Genomic DNA, 16,983 nt, shown 5'->3' on the forward strand with positions numbered 1-16,983 from the left:
CTTTGATTGCGTGCGCGCGGACTTTGGGCGGAAGGGTTTAGAAACAAAGCATCTTCGCAATCTCCTCCTCCTTTCCTGCACTTGTGTATGATGGAAACGTTAATGCCGCCTACACAGATTTGACTTGACAGCGATGGTTATTCGCAGGAAGAGCACTCTGGTTTATTGGGCCCGGAGGACGGGAAGAGGAGGAAGAGAAAAGAAACGCGACAAGGGACAGTGAGCGAAAAGCACAGGGTGCCTTAAAAACGCTATTCTTTTTTATCACTTATTGGTTGCCCTCGCTATTGTCAGCTTTCGTAATTCCACTCGCGCCGCGTGAATGTTCTACTAGGCGCAGCTTACATGTAATAGTGTCTCACTCTACTCACAGGCTCCGCGAAGCTGGATTCGCTATGGGCCTAGTGCGCTGGTATGGAGGCGCCACTGCTCCGGAATAAGTAGCGCCACCTCCCGCCGGCGCACCCATATGTGGTATGTCTGCTCACGGCCGGTCTCGAGGGAGAGCGCGCGCTCTTTCTTACGGCCTTCTCAATCGCCGCGTGAACAATGCGAATTTTTCTCCTCGAGCTACGCTCTCCACCGCCGCAAGGGGCGCGACCTGCTCACTGTTCACTCCGCGTCTGTTTCAGCGGCGGCGGGTGGCTTTTGCCTGGTTTCGCGCTGTCTCTCGTGAGTTTCATGGTGAGTGCAGCCCCGAAATGAAAGAACAAAGAAGTTAGATGCTGCAGCGGCATGTCGTCAACGTACTACACACGTGAACGGATATAAAAAACACTGTCGTCCTGCAAACGTTCGACAAGCATGGCATAAATTGCGGCATGATAGCTACTTTTGTCCATTTTAGTCCGAATTTTTCCCAAGCCTGTACAAAAATAGCAACGAAAAAAAAAACTGAATGAGCAGTGATCACATCGAAGCTTCTTCAAGGCTAACATTACAGCAACTCGTCTGCAACAGCAAAACCGTCTTTTAGCGCTAGATGCTAAACCATCCATGTAGCACAGAACATGAAAATAATTTCATAAAAATGTAATGTAAATTGCAAAATGCTTGCATGATATAAAGTATTAGTATAACAGTCAAAGTAAACGTTGTAGGGTTGAGTTTTAAATGTTATTACAATTCATATATTAGCCAATGCGTGGTACGTATTATAAACATTATTTTAATTTTGCAAATAAACATTGTTTTAATGAAAATTTTACATGATATTAAGCTTATTGTGAAAACAATAAAAGATTGATATTAATGACACCACTTGTGCTTGAAGTGGTAAAAAGAGGCCAATAAATGATGAAGGTGAGACTCGATGCAGTGACTTACAAATGAGATCACCTGCTATATCGAAAGCATGCAAGAAACTTCTAAAGCGTTAAAGAAGGCAACTCTCACTGAAGACTCATTTCAAGCCCTATATAGCGACCCATTGAGGCTCTCTTCGGGAAAGTAAGGTTAATGTGCGGAAGGGAACGACATATGCTAGATGGGAGGGCCGTAACAGCTAGCGGCACATGACTATATTGTCAAGACGGACGTTTAATCTGAGAACAAAATCAAGGCACTGAAGGAAGTGATGGCATCTCCTACCATCCCATTTCCCCTTGTCACATATTCCGATTTACCTTACGTCGCTGGATATACCGTTTAGTTATTCAACTTCGGGTGTGATGCTTGCGCTATTCTTCTTGAAGCTAGAGAAAGAAGCAGCCCCATGTGGTACACTCTTCTACGAGGACAATACTCTAGTGGACTGCATTATCCGAAATCAGAGCTTGTTGCCCTATTGGACAAGCTTTTTTTTTTTTTCCGAAAAAGCTGCCGTGCACCTACTACATACAAATGTTCTCGAAGTACTTACGATCCTCATTCAGTCAGCATTTGAGAATTCAACACTGAGTTGCCCGAAAGGAATTGACAACAGCTATGTTATTAGGTCCGCTTCTTTGATATTTAAAAAATTTCTCAGAATTCTTCTTCTCAATTAATTATACCAGGAAAGTGACAGAGAACACCGAGAGGCCAACTCCTTATGTGCACAAGCCGTACAGGAAGATTTTGAGACTGAATTTTCTAGACGCAGGTCGCATTTTGATGAATTGATGAATATGTAGTGCACTGTGTAACTTTGAAGGACAATTTTTTTTATTGTTTGCCGCTCTTTTCGATTCTGCTTAACTGTTTATGCACATTTCCTTGATTAAAAGTAGTCGCGAGAATACAGATACATCTTCGGTCTTTCGACAGATTGATATGCTTTGAACGAAACTAGAACAGCCCACTCCACTAGACAAGTGACATTTTTACTATATGAGTAAATTTTTGTTCTTTACTCTGAACCTGAGACGCGCCATGAATTTTCGCCGGTGCCTCTTTTGATCTAAACGAAAATGGTAGCGGTTGACAGAATCTCCACCCAACAGTTAACCATGCACTCACGTCAGGTCGCGCTACACCTGCTTAAAACATTCAAAGGCACATTGCATAGCCTGGTAAATTTATTTTCGTACAAAACTTAGGGACAAAAAATGTTGAAGTGTACCCGAAGCTTCATTCGACCGTGCAAGGCCGCACTGGCGAAGGCGCGCGCGCGCGTGAGTGGATTGTTGACTGTATTTTATTCCTCGTACACGATAATGTTCGATGCTGATTACGGCCTTTGTATAAACCATAAGGAGCGAAATGTCAGGACCTGCCGGTTGCAACTGACGCTGGCGAAGCTAAAAGCGAGCGCGCGTTTCCCTTGCGCGTGAACGGCTGTGGCGGAGGAGCAGCAGTGGGGCGGTGGCGACCCCACCGAGGCGCGGCGGGCGGTGGAAACAGACCCCATTGGAGAGGCCGTAAGAGAAGAGAAGCGCGCTCTCCCTCGAGACCGGCCGTGGTCTGCTCGTCGAAGAGAGGCGGCGGAGTGAACGCGAAGTGTACTCTTCTCGGCAGAAACCTTGTGAGAAGACAACTTTTGTCGGTCATTTCCTGCCTCGTGTCACATGCGTACATAACAGACACATGTACCATGTGTGCGTGTTGAAAAATAAACCAAAAACAAAGCGAAGAAAGCCGCTACCCATTCATGCCGTCTGGGAGACGGCCGCCGGCGCTTTGGGCGCAGCGCATCGTCGGCGCGCGAGCGCTTCTGCTGGCGGCTCTACGTTTTTTTTTTTTTTTTTTTCCTTTGAAGTAGGAATTCGGAACCCGAACAATATGGCACTTTGAAAGTAAAGACATAAATAAAACAAAAACTAAGCCAGTGTGCAATGCGCAGCACTGGCTTTTCCCTTCGGTGGCAGTGTATGTGGAAGCGGCATGCTAGACCCCCCAGAAGCGACAGCCGAGAGCTGGGCTCCGTTGGTCAATAGAAAGGCTCTTAAAAAAAAAAAAAAAAAAATCAACGGGACGAGCAGGCTGTATATGGAGATGTACCCTAAGGCGTCGGGCCTTGCGTGCACGTGCTTTTTCGGCGCTCGGCAGTTCTACCGTAGTTTTTATTTTCTACTCGATGCGTCGAAATAAGTGGTGACGGTTCAGTGCGCGGAAAAACAGCCATAGCTGAGCAAGCTCCACAGCGCGTGCTGTTCGGGGGATGTTGAGACTTGATTTAAGAATAAGTGCTTGGTGCGCGGTCAGAAACTGTACGAAGCCAGCACGTGCGTGGAGTGCGCGGGGAACTTCACAGTGCAGAAGGGCCCTCGGATATCTTCAGAAAATGCGCTAACGAAATGAAAACCGCCTTCTACGAAGTCAGCTTGGAGGTAAGTTTTATTCGGCCCTTTCGGCGTCTTTTCACCATATATGTAATTCATTTTTTTTTTGTATGTAGTTGATGGCAAACCCACGCAATATGACGGATGCCAGTTGCATCTGCAAGGCCGGGTGCCACTGTTAACGACATCGCTCTCGTATGATTTCCAAGGAAACCGCAAAAAAAAAACAAAAAAAAAAACTTGATTTTCGATTGCCTCCCGACGGTTTTTTTTTTTTATACCTATTATGACACCCATAAACACAACAGCAGATCGAGCTGTTAGTTTAAAAGGACGTTTTCTCTTTGCGGGGAGCCATGAACGTGTGTGAAGTCAGCAAGCGCGCACTCCTGCAATGTGCTTCGCTCTCCATGTCGTGTTTTACGTCAGGCTAGGCTTCCCAAAAGCGAGCACCGAGAACAGCTGGAAACTATCATTAGGAAGTCGTTAGAAAAAAAAAAACGCTACCGTTGGGCAGGAAGGCTCCGCGCTCTCTACAACACAGGCTGTGTCCGAAGACCTGCCAGCGCTGGTTACAACTTTTAGTAGTTGTTACAACTTTTAGAGCTCGAGTTGGGTCCAGAAGTGAAAAAAAAAGACCCGTTTTTTTTGTGTGTATTTTTCGCGTGTTGCGCGCTCGATACAAACAAGCGATCGCTCGTGCATGCTTGAAAGAAACCTAGCGTCAAGTACTGTACAAAAAAAAAAAAAGAAAAGTGGGAAATGCGCAGCCGAAATGTAAAGCAATGGGTGCGATATGAGATTCGAAATGACTAAGTAAGTACAGGCCCTTGTTTTAGTCACTGTTTATTTTTTATTCTTACGGGGAACCAAAAAGAAATCGGAACACAGCGTCGGCGCTACCCACGGTTGCGGATCCAGACAGCCGCCTTTTACAGCGGCGCCTCCCAGACGGCGCCACATGTTCGGCCAAAGCTGCAGCGCACCAGGCCCATAGGTATATACATTGCAGAACCCTCTTCAATCACCGTAACGAGAGATATGCAAGCAAGCAATTATCAAAACGTTGGTTTGGTCCTGTCAGCTAATAAATACATGTAGCTCGCAGTGTTTTCTGGAGCGCATCCGTGAAGAGCGAATTCGAAATTTTGAGACAGAACTTTTCGTAGCCTTTTTTTTTTTTTTTAATTGCAATAGTGTTTTTCGTAATCACGCAATTGCTCCTCGACTACTCTATGTCCATTTTATAAGAAAACCTTAGCGCCATTTCTTATATATATGTATCTTTTTCTTTCCCGGATATTGAAATTCCGCCACCCTGCTGCGTCGCAATTGGGACCAGCGTCCCAGAGAAAGCGCGAACTTTGCTTCGTGTGCAGAAATGGAGAGAAAATGAAAGCGCGCTTCGCCTTGATAATGATACTGTGTGCGCGTGACGAGCTGCTCGACGCTAGGGTCGACGCTGCGCGCCGAACAATTGGCGTCACAGGGAGATGGCGGCAACGACGAAGACTCGGCGTTGTCTTTGGTTGCGCGGTTCAGCGGCCGTTTCTTTTAGCCCACAAAGGAACCCTGCTTAAGCAAGCTGCTGCCGTTGGGCAAGCATCCAGCTCGGAAAAAGGGAAATCGTTCCTTTTCATCTCCGTGCAGTGTATGCGCCGAGAACTTCTTTGTCTCTGCTCGGCGGATCCGACGCCCTTGCTGTTGCAGCCTGAATCTGTTTCGTAAGGCACAATGAAGCCACCGATGAAGACTGCGGGCACGGGTCACGACTTCTGCTGTGTGTGCGGAATGCGTGCTCCGAAGATAACGCTTTTTACATTTGCTCTTTTCTTTTAATTTTCGTTTACAAGGAGGCCTGCTAGGGTAATGTAAAGTAGCATGGCTTTACGTAATCTGGTGACGTAGAGATAAAGCTGTTTTCTTCGTCTCAAGCCACCTTCCGTTCTTTTATTTTTATCACTCGAGATGCTGCTCATTGTGGTGCTCCATGAAATATCCCTCGATACCGCATACAACCTCCAGGGCACTCTATGTTGTTTCACGTGAATTTCACTGTGTTTCAAATGTGTCATCGTGAGCTCGCGGTATATTATCTACAAGTTAGGTTTGCTTTTCTTTCCTTTCACGGGAGTGTGCAAATGTTCTGTCCCGTATGAATGCTGTCGACCTCAGTAGCGTTTAAAGCAGCACAGACAGCTGTGTCAGACTGCGTCTCTGAGTGGTATACACGCACGAATGATTTTGTTTTCTTTCCTTTCGTGGAAGTTCCATGCACATCTCTGTTTTGTGTGAAGCTCACGGAACCTTCAATATTTCTGCGTCCGTGGCGCCTTTCTTCAATTCGTTTCAGCATTAGTATCTCTGCTGCCCCGCCCTGCTCATCTTCAAGCCTTGGGGTTATCAAAAAATGAGGTGGCATGCGTCAGCATAAGCAGTCGGTTTGGTTTGGTTTGGTTGATAGGGTTTAATGTCCGAAAGCGACTCAGGCTATGATTGACGCCGTAGTGGAGAGATCCGGAAATTTCGACCACCTGGGGTTCTTTAAAGTTCAACTGACATCACACAGCACGCGGGTGCCTTGTCTTTCGCCGCCATCGGAAGGCGGCCGCTGCTGCCCGGATTCAATCCCGCATCCTTGGGCATAGTAATTCGAGCGCCCTAAACACTGCGCCACCCAGGCAGAGTTATTCCTCTGATTCGGAGAGAGATTTATCAATATCAAATAGGGAACATATTGTTCTTGTAACAGTAGTGCGAGGGTTTCAGCGCAAAAAGAATTAAAAGACTCTCTCTCTCTCTCTCTCAGTATATATGCGGTTGTCGGAGACGAGGTGGGGTGATCGTTACATAGGAAGGGAAGCTTAATGGAGCAGATCTCGAATGAATCACATCTAAACTAGACAGAATGATGTTAATTGAACTCAAGTGGTTTGATTTTAAGCCTGATACACTGGCTTTATTCGATATTTTGGTTATTTCAACCAAAGCCAGGTCAACTACGATGAACATAATCAAAGTGCAGCGAGTTGAGCGCCATTTGCAGTGGCTTCTCTTTGGATAGGGAACCATGTACAACAACAAAACTAAATTCATAGCAGTTCAGGCAAAGAGAAAGCTGTCTCGCTATGAGGCCCTCTCTGCAAAAGCTCGTGGAGGGAAGGGGGGGGGGGGCAGCATTAATTTTTATTCTTCTTTTTCTTTGTTTCGCTAGTCTTCAGGCCAAACGCGCGACGCCTAGTGAGAAGACCAGGAGGATGTTTGCCGACACGCCGTTAAGCCGAGGCCGTCTACGGAGAAGACTCGTCAAAACTGCATGGGCACGATATTTGAGCACTAGGCGTAGACTATAGGTGTGTACGCCTTACGCTCAGAAAAGTACAGGCCGAGTTTTAGGAACGAAACGCCGAAAAAAAAAAGAACAGCATATAAAGACGAGGAAAGAACAGGTAAAGAGCCGGGTAAGTTGGCTGTCGGTCGTCAGGCCAGGCGTTTGCCGACTCGAGAAAGACGCGCGCACATCTCGCCGGTGGACCACACCGGGGCAGACAGGCGTGGTTGAGTTCAATGTCACGGTGACGTGTTTTGCTTCGCCTTGCGAGTTCGTGCGCAAACACCCCTAGTGCTACCAGGTCTGCTGCCTATAGAAGCTAACAAAGGGTGTGTGGCCGGGCGTTCGTACATGAGCGAGATAGCTTGAGGGCGGTGTAGGGATTGGCGTGCGGAGAAAGTGCACGAAAGTTGACGTTTCAGACTCACTTTTCGTAACCGGCAGTCTTCATCGCAAACCACGTTGAAGTTCTCTTCCTCCACCAACTGCAAAACACACAAAAAAAGAATAACGAAATAACGCTTCAGCAAAGCCAAACACTCTTTCTTCCGAGAACACACATTGTGTAATCATAATGAGGCGGGAAGAGGGGCGCGTAGGCGTGCATGCGTAATTTTTGTTCTTGTGCTTTCTTTGTTCCCTGCATTTCGGTTTCTTCGCAGGTCACTGCATTAGGTCAGAAGAACAGGACAAGCATCTTCATATCGTCTTTACGCTACGGTGTACAAGGCTCGCTGATACGAGAGCGGACTGGCTGGTGCTATCCTTGTTTAAGCAGGCATGAAGATTAGACAGGCGTGGCAGCAAGCGTTGTAGCTTATATGATGCAAAGAAAGCGCTCAGAGGTTGTGCTCAGTGGAGTGCAGAATAAATCTCTTTTAGAGACAGTCGATTTGCGCACAAGTTCCAGGACAACGGAGAGAACATTTACACCAACGAATGTTGTTAATACATTAAAACATTATTAGTATTAAGTATATGTTTACATTATCAAGAAACAGAGTTCCTAGGCTGATGATACCACGGACGTCTTCCGAAAGGGGCATAGAGCCACAAGTAAACATTCATCTTATCAACAGGAGCGAAGGCAAAACAATTTGTTATTTTTCATTCGCGCCATATCGATGGATCGGTGGCTTGTTTAAGCACTTTCAATGGCTTTGCGCGTTTCTCCAGCTCATAATGTAGCAGTCACCAGGCCGCCCTTCTTTGTGTGTGTAACGACAGCAAGAAGAAAACATCCACGATACCAGGACATTTACATGCAGAAATCCCACACTGCTTCTTAAAGCGCCCACTTAAAATAGCGAAATAAAAGTTGATCCCGCATGTCAGACTCGCAGCCCTCATTAAGCTGTCGTTACGAGCTGTAAAGCTTGTGTTCGCGAGAGGCAGCAGCGGATTGTTAAGAGAGCTGCAAGAAGCGGCTTTTTTTCTTTTCCCGCCATTCCGTTCAGGCCGCCTCTCATACGCGCACCCAGGCAAGGCTCCGAGAAAGCATTAACGACAAATGGCCCACCCTTCTTTCGACAGGCACTAAGGAAACACGATAGCCGTGTATCATATCTTCTTCGTGCCCAGCTCCTATTAAATGAAACATGGTACCGCAGACACACTACAGTGCAGCAAGGAAGATAAAAAAAAAATATCTCGAGTCCTAGTTGCCTTGGATGCCCTTCTCCTCCCCCCCGTCGAACGAAGAGTAGCGACGAAAGAACGAGGAATGGGAAAAAATGACGCCGCGAAAATAATAGAAAGAACACGAAGACAAGCTGGCGAATGCGAAAATGAAAGCCGTTGGCTCCTCTTCGGGGATGAGCGAGCGTTGAAGTCTGCAGGAACCCGATACACAAACCGAGAAGCGCGCTCAGCGCAGAGTTCGCCCTAGTCGCCAGCACAGACGCGCCTAATGCTTGAAAGCAGTGGGCCTGCTGCAGCCATGCTGTCATCGGACGGTTGTCGTCTTGGTTCGTATGCTCGGCGCGGGCAACTGGGGAGGAGGATGCCCGCGGAGCTCGATCATGAGCGTACACGAAGCGACAGCCATGTTAAGGAACCCATTTTGTAAAATATTCTGGCGACGGAGACTTAGGACGCCGCCACGCACGCGGAAAGAAAAGTTGCTCATTGCTATTTTCGATGTGACCTGGGCGCTGCCAAAATTCTGAGCGAAGAAGAGCAGCATTCGAATTCGGACGTGATTTTAGTTTGTTTTTCGCCTGTCATCAGTTGAACTCTCATTGCAGTGGCTGTCAATAAAGATCATGAATCGCTTACTTAGGCACCTTCCCCTTTCCCTTTCTTCCTATCATATCAAGCTTGATTGTTATTTTGTTTTTCGCATGCGCGCAATGTCAATGTCGAGAAACGCGGGGCTCCCAAACCATCTTTGGATGTACTTTTTTTTATTCGTTTATTCTTTCTGGTCACAGTGCAATATGCACAAAAGAAATTTTGATTTGATTGTCTATTTCAAGCCCCCCTCCCCCACCCCCCCCTCCTGACGTTCGGTCCATGAATAGTGCAAAAATTTTGTAGGAAAGTGGTTTTAGCTCTCGCTGACGCTAAAAAGAAAAGGGAAAAGGAAACGGACCTAACGGCAAATTCTCTTTTTCCAAAAGTCGTCCCTTAACCTAAAATACATCCTATTCGCGTATCTGCTGGCTCTTCTCTTTTATAGCGTTTCGCCCAGTCTAAAGAAAAAAAAAAAAGAAGAGGATGAAAACGTTTTGAACAATAGTGATCATTGAGCGGTAGGTCAGGCGAATGTTTTAATGCTGTGCAGGTCTGCCACGTGCCCATGAAAAAAAAAGAAGAAAAAAAAGAGCGGCAAATAACGGTGAAGAGAGCCTGGAAGATGGAACAAAAAGCTTCAAGCTTGATCGCTAGTGAAGACGCAGTGGCATCTTCGACAAGCGCGCACATAATGTCCTACTGTTTTTCCTCAAACACGGCAGACACGTGATAGGAGAAGGCCTCGTCGGTGCGACAAAGATCACAGCCTGTCCTCAAAAACAACCGAACGAAGGAAAGAATGCACGCAGAGAGAGAGAGAGGGAGAAAGAGAGAGAGAGAGAAAAGAAGTCGAGGAAAGAACGCTGCTGTAACTGCCCCCCTGTAGGCAAAAAAGAAGACACGATACAGACTACCCACAACGGCCCGGTCGAAGTAAGAGGTTCTAGCTTAGTCTCAGAGAGGACACAAATTCGAGACAAGACCAGACGAAACAAAAGACACTGAGGAACAGACGACGACACTGAGAAAGCAGGCGACACCAAAGAGGCAGAGAGTGAGCAGCTAACGCCATTTTCTTTTTTCTTGTTCCCCATGGCGACGGCTCAATAACGACTTTTTCCCTCACCGAAAGTAAACAAGGCCCTCTGTCGTCAATACACACAGAATCTGGCTGGGTTGTGCTTGTGGGCGAGAAAGCAGCGTGAAGAATGAACACGCGCGAATGCCCGCAAAAGTCGTAAGCTGAGATGGAAAGAGAGACAGGGCAGAAAGACAAGCCTTGTGCTTTGTTTCTATCTCGCTCTTTTCGGTGCGCCGCCATGTTTGTCTGCTCATTCCTCCGTCTCCTTGAAGGATCTGGAGAGACGGTGCCGCGCGTCGCTGAAATCTGAAACCATCATTTGTAATTACGAGCGAGGAGATTCTCGATGACCCGGGAATCCTGGGAACTCGAATTTATTTGCTCATCTGTGTTTTTTGTTTTCTCTTGCGATTTCTTGGGAAAAGTTGAGTGATTGTGCAGCGTTAGAAACCAATGAAAGTTTCGAAGTCTGAACGTACAGCCAGTGAAAAAAAAATTAAAACTTTGCTAATAGCTGAGCTTCCTTGCCGACTGCGTTTCTTTTTAGTTTTTCGTCCTACATATGGTAAAAGAAAAAATGGGGCGGTCCTTCGATAACTGAATACTGTGTGTTAAGCGAGCTGTACAACAACAACAACAACAAATATGTGGTAAAAGTAAAACGCATAGCCTCTCTTCTTCTTGACTGCATTGTTATCACCAAAATGACAGCGCGCATTGTCCAGAAACATAGGGGCACCGCGCCTCAAGAGTAAAGCAGCGGTTGCACATTTTTATGTTTATAACTACACTTTGTTTACTCTCACACTGTGTATACCATAGCCGCTGCAGAAATCATGTCTCTTGTTTGTAGCTTAGTGATAAACACTGCCTCCGTTGTTGAGGCACTGACTTTGAGAGAAACCATGACCCTTGTGCCGTGCTCTGCTGCCCCTCATTCCGCTTTTCTTGTTGTTTGCCTTTGCCCTTGACTTATTAGCCAGTGCCGTGAGGAGCCTGCTGGCAAGTTTAGTGCTCTTATGGAATGATAGGAACGTCTTACGTATTTACGTATTCCAGATCTCCCACGATAGTCACCAATATAAGGTGAGAGGCGGGTCACGTGACGAGCAAGACGCTAATGTGGTACAGAGGAGCAATAGATTAGTTTCAAGGCTACGGCCATGACCAGGTCACAGGCTAGATACTTCAGGAACCACGAGAGTGGAGCACCGGGCAACGTACATGGTACCTGCACCCATGTTTCGAGGCTGGCACACTAGAGGTGCTTCCGAAATAGCCGCTTCGGGGCCGCGTGGCGTGCAATGACGTAGGCCAAAAAGCGCCGATGTCTGCTTGGAAATCTGGCCAAGATCTTTCCAAAAGCAGAGATCCACATGGCCTTAGCCTTGCTTTAGTGTTTGTCCACCAAAGCCCGCTAACATGCCCCCGGTGTCTAGGCGTAGGTCTGGTGCTGAAAGAGGTTACATTACGGTCGAAAGTAAAAATGAAGAAACTGCTGTGGACACAAGTGGCTCAGAAAATCATAGGCTGCTGGTCCTGTACATCTAGCTTGAGCGACGCCAATAAAACAACCACACGTAGCCACAGCTGACGCTCATATCTCAAACTGTACTAGTTGCTACAAGGTATATCTAAAAGAGCACTGAACGGGGTTGAGGGGAGCCTCAGTTCACAAGCCGAGCCAACGTTTCGACAAGATGACTTGTAGTCGTCTGGGCAGCGCGATCATCACTCCATCATATCACGACATGATGCAGTTAGTTATCTTGGTATTTAGTGTACATGTGTTCATCCATGGCTAGAAAAAAAAAAAACATTACATAGAACGTATTTTATTGCTACGTTTGGGTTGGTTGACGCTTGCCCATTACTTCCTGGCTAGGGGAATATTTCCCTGACCGCACACGGTAATAAGCACAAGTGGTACAATTGTGTTGCAATTTATTCTTTTTATAATGTTTCGATGTGAATGATTCTGTTGCACAGAAATATGGTACAAAAAGGCGCACTTTGCAGGCCGCCCTGGAAGAATGCCTTTTGTGCAGAAGAGAATGAGAAATCGTGCAGCGTGCAGACCTCAAGAGTCGGTTTGTGGTAATGAAGAATATCAAAAAACATGAGACGCCGTTTCTGCGTTCTCAGCAGCCGGTATGATGTTGTGGCTGAAAAAGGTAGACTGGAACGGACAAACCCCTAGTGAAGCAATGCTTCTGGCTTGTTTATAGAGGCTTATTTGCGTTGCGCGACATTTCCGCTGAATTTTTCCCCATACCTGCTTCTTCTTGCAATGCAACAAATAATGGTGTCGTAATAATTATTTGTTAGAACTGAAATACAGACTGGTACTAAACGGTTATGAAGAAAATGATTCTGCAGTTAGTTTTATATTGATGTGTAATTTTGCTACCTTGCTAACAACAATAGAGAATTCAAGACGCACGCTTTAAAATAATTATTTGCTTATGCACCTTTCACTAAAGTGTGCTGCAGCAGCACTAGACAACAGGCAGTGCTGAACGCCTTGTAAACCGCCTAACATTGTTTACAGCAAGGGCACAAACCCAGCAGCAAACGCGCGGCTCGGAACTTCCTTCAGAGAGCGACGCTCGTTCTGCGCCCAAGCAGAGGACAGAGTGAGCATAAGCGAGGGTAAAGGGGGAGGGGGTAGCTTTAAGCACCACCGCGACTCTGCATCGAACTCGTGCGCCTGGTCGCAAAACTCGACCCGGTGTCGTATTCCAGGACTGAAAGCCAGTCGCAGTGCGTCCTCTCGCTTCTTCTTGAGCCCAGCGGCCAGCCAGAGTCCCTTCCAGGACCAGACGCACCACGCCCGGTGATCCCCAGCCTCTGCTTCGTCGCCACGCGGTATCCTGTTCGCCCTGACAGGGGCGCGCCAGACACAGAACAGAATCTCCCTCGAACAGTTATCACGAAAACGGCGACGGTACGCCCCCTCGCCAGACCGCCTTCTGGGACCTCCTCCCACTTCTCAGACTTTCAGTTTCTCGTCTCCATCCACTGGCTGCCTCTGGAGGCATCGACGCGTCGCCTTCAGTCGGCCGTTTGGCTCGAATTGGCGTCAGCTTAACTAACCTAGCACCCCTGCAGTTCTAGTGGCCTAAAGTTCTTTTAAACTATGTGTAGAGGATGCAAGGAAAAAAAAATTGAAAAGAAGTCGTACAAGTGAACTCAAAACCATCTGTCATTTGTCCTCAATGAAGTTTGGCGCTACAAGGTTTCTTCTGCGTCACTCAGGAGCTTTACATTTTTCTTGCCTCCTTCTTTGCACTTTTTCTTCCCTCATTATTTTGCGCCCTAGCCGGCATTGTTCCCTTGGTCGATTGAGAGGCTGCCCTGTAACACTTACTGCCATGCTATTTCATAATGAAATCTCTCGTGCGTAGACGTTAGACGTGGGCACCTTCCTGGAGAAGAACACCAAGAAAAGGTACTTTATTATTGAATGTTGTGTGCTCGTCAACACCAAAAGCCCGTTCCACTGTGCATGTTAAGTGCGCTGCGCTTCTCGTAAATATCAATTATCATTATACGATCACAGCAGGCGCAAGGGTTTGTACGTACGCACACTCTACAACACTCTCCCACTAACAGAAATCGAACTTGCCCACGTGCCTGCGCTTCCAGTGCCTCCGTCGCATCCGCCTAACAACTTCATTTAAAAACGCAACACAGCGATATCCGAAACGCATCTTTTCAATGGTTAAAAGGCCTTCCGATGTTTACGCGCCGCCGTCATAAGTTTATGGAAGGCTACTCTGTTGGAGAAATTCAACTGTTCTTTTTTTTTTATTTTTTTTTTTCAGGGTGTGTTGTTTGGATTATAATGGCACGCTTCGCAATTTGATGTGTTGAAACTGGGCCGCGCGGAGTTTTTCGAGCTGGCATGAAAAGACGGCACTGAAATTAATTATTTTTCTCCAATATGCATTAAAGAAGCAGGTAAGGCTCGTGAAGATGATGTAGCAGGTTACTTTTCTTGATACTACATTGCACTCGCTGTACAGGCAATGCGGCCTTTTCTCTGCTTCTTCGTGGTTGTGATGCAAGCTCCCGTTCCCGCTATATTTTCATATACCTCTTCTCACCACATCGTCACCGATCATACCTCTTCCCTTCTCATTCCCGAGGGCAGAGTAGCAGGCCAGATGTTCAACTTTCCCACTGACCTCTGTCTTTCCAAGCAACCAACCCATCTGTATATATCCATCGCATTCCAGTGCATGCGCAGGAATGTAATGAGCGTGATAGTTCTCAAGTACTCAAGCAGCCCTCGCAAGAGGAGCTCCGTATTTCCCATCACCCCCTTCAGCGAATGAGCTTCTTTAGAATCGCCTGCGCGTGTTTTGATGTGATTTTTCCAGCCTCAAAAGCCAGCTTCTAAACAAACTCTTACCGTTATTGTTATTATTTTTTACCCTCGACCGGTGCAAACAATGACCCGGCGACCAGACACATACTTGTAAACACATAACCCGGCTGGTCTGAAATCATTCCGTAGATTCCTGTACCACGAGGCATCTTCCGTTCTGCGAAGCGCTACATCCCTCCCTCTCCGCCCTCTTGTTAACTTTCTCTCTCTCTCTCAACCCTCCTCAGGGTCGCATGTAAAGCAAGGGGTGCCCGACCTAGAGCGTAGAGGCGAGCGGCTGCTCATCACGCATTCACGCTCGCCCGCACGCACGAGCGAGCGACGCCCGCCGTCGCCAAGCGGTGACTGCGCGTATTGTTCGCCGCCACGCGCAGCCCGGGGACTCCGCGTTTTATGCGCCGGGAAATACGGCGCGAGCAGCGTTTCGCAACGCCGCATCGCGTCGCGAGGTACGCTGTCGCCATGTGGCGCGAACGAGAGTTCGTAGTACAATCAAGTAACCGCTGTGGTAAGCCTTCCTGGCAGACGTAATTAGATGCCGCTATGCTGGGGAGTCGCTGGGCTTCTGTATGGGACTCCGCGCCGACGACCGCGAATAGCAGTGTAGGTGTTCTGTCATATGCGCGGAGAAATAAAATGCAGATGCACACGCAAAACACTGCAGTGTTTCGTATTCCCAGATATATTCTTTTTTTTTTTTTTACAAAATATGAGGCAGTTAGGAAGTATCTACGCCATTATCGAGTGCCACAAGGATCAAGAGCAACCCGGCTCTCGGCACGATGGATGGCGCCGTGCCCTTTAAAGGCTAAATTACATGTACGCGAATACTAACGCGAACGCGACGGCGGCACGCGTCGCGCGATGCCTTCGCACGAACAAAAATGCATATGTCGCTTGGCTCGTCGCTCGGATCTGCCGAAACAGAAAACTTCGCTTGTTCGCCCGGAAGTAGGCGTACGTCACTGCCGCTCATTTCTCACGCTTTCTTTATTTTGCTGTGTTGCATTGTGATTGTACATTACCGCGTAAATTTTTCGGTTTGTACGAACAATGGTGAATAGCCAAGGATTCAAAGAGCTTCTAATCGCAACCGAAAAAAAAAAAAAAAAAAACAAGGGATCACGTGACTACTCATACAGTGCAAGTTAACACAGATTCGATACGGTTTGTTGTAAATACATTTTACTTTGCCATGTTGTCGCAAAATAACTTTAATTCTTGCAATCGTTGTGACTGTTGTTGCATTTGGCAATAGGTTTAAGGGTACTAAGCCACCTATGACAGCCACACAACCCACACAGAGAGTGGTCGCCGTTTCGCTCGGTTCGCGCTGTCGCGTGTATGCATCTTCCCCAGTAGGCGACGGAGCCAACTATGATCGCTTTCGGCGCGCCGATTTGTCGCGTCGATCACTTTTTCGCTCACATGTAACTCAGTCTTAACCTGGTGAAGCGTAGAGAGGGGTGAACGAATTGGCAAGGTGACAGGTTCAACAGTTGAAGTACTGCAATGTTTTTCGCGATGCTCTATTATCGGCGTTTTTGTAGTTTATTGTTTGCCGGTAAAATAATGTTCCACGACGAAATCTCAAAGTAAAGTAAGGAATGAACAGAGGGACCTGCTGCACAGAAATGTCATAGAAACATTTCACGCGGCTAGCGTTGTATCCAGGGGTATGCGGAAATTACTATTTCCGAACCGAATCGATACCCAATCTGGTATGAATAGTTGAGCTTCCCCGCCGATTCGTACAATCGTACAAAACGAGCCACAGGGCCAAACGATGAAGTTCCGGCGGTGGAGCTACGGCACGGTCTAACTTGTATACAGTTAACCCTAACACCACAACTAAGGGGTCGCAACACGAGCTCAGCATTGCAACTACGTGTCGAAAAATGACCATTGCCTATTGATGACGAAAAAGATTAAACTAGAGCTATACGCCTCAGGACATGAAGCCGATGACTTCGCCTGTCAACCACGTCCCCTGAGATCGGACACCAAGGCAAGGTTAGCAAACTCTTAGAAGCCGCGTATCAGCATTAAAACACTGTCACAAGAATATGGCATGGAACCCTTCATCCTGCACATGCTGATCGCTGCAGATTCATGGTATACACGCAGCGTCGACGTGGGTAGTATTTTTCGAACAATCGTTGAAAAACGGCAGGCCTTATTCAAAAAGCATTCGAGAAGTTCATACGTATTCGTTTCGAATAACTCCTAAAATACACTGTTT

General features: G+C 47.2%; 1 protein-coding gene across 1 annotated transcript in view; it reads right to left on the bottom strand.

Annotated features, from left to right (window-relative positions):
* sev (receptor protein-tyrosine kinase sevenless) overlaps positions 1 to 16,983 on the bottom strand; it is a 163,105-nt gene that overhangs the window by 79,007 nt on the left and 67,115 nt on the right. The window contains exon 2 of the mRNA XM_084577895.1: positions 7,461 to 7,517. Within this exon, the coding sequence (XP_084434021.1) occupies positions 7,461 to 7,517 (57 nt within the window). The remainder of the gene's footprint in view (positions 1 to 7,460; positions 7,518 to 16,983) is intronic.

Source organism: Amblyomma maculatum, chromosome 1, assembly GCF_055883805.1.
Source record: "Amblyomma maculatum isolate TAMU_Amacu chromosome 1, ASM5588380v1, whole genome shotgun sequence".
Taxonomy (NCBI): domain Eukaryota; kingdom Metazoa; phylum Arthropoda; class Arachnida; order Ixodida; family Ixodidae; genus Amblyomma; species Amblyomma maculatum.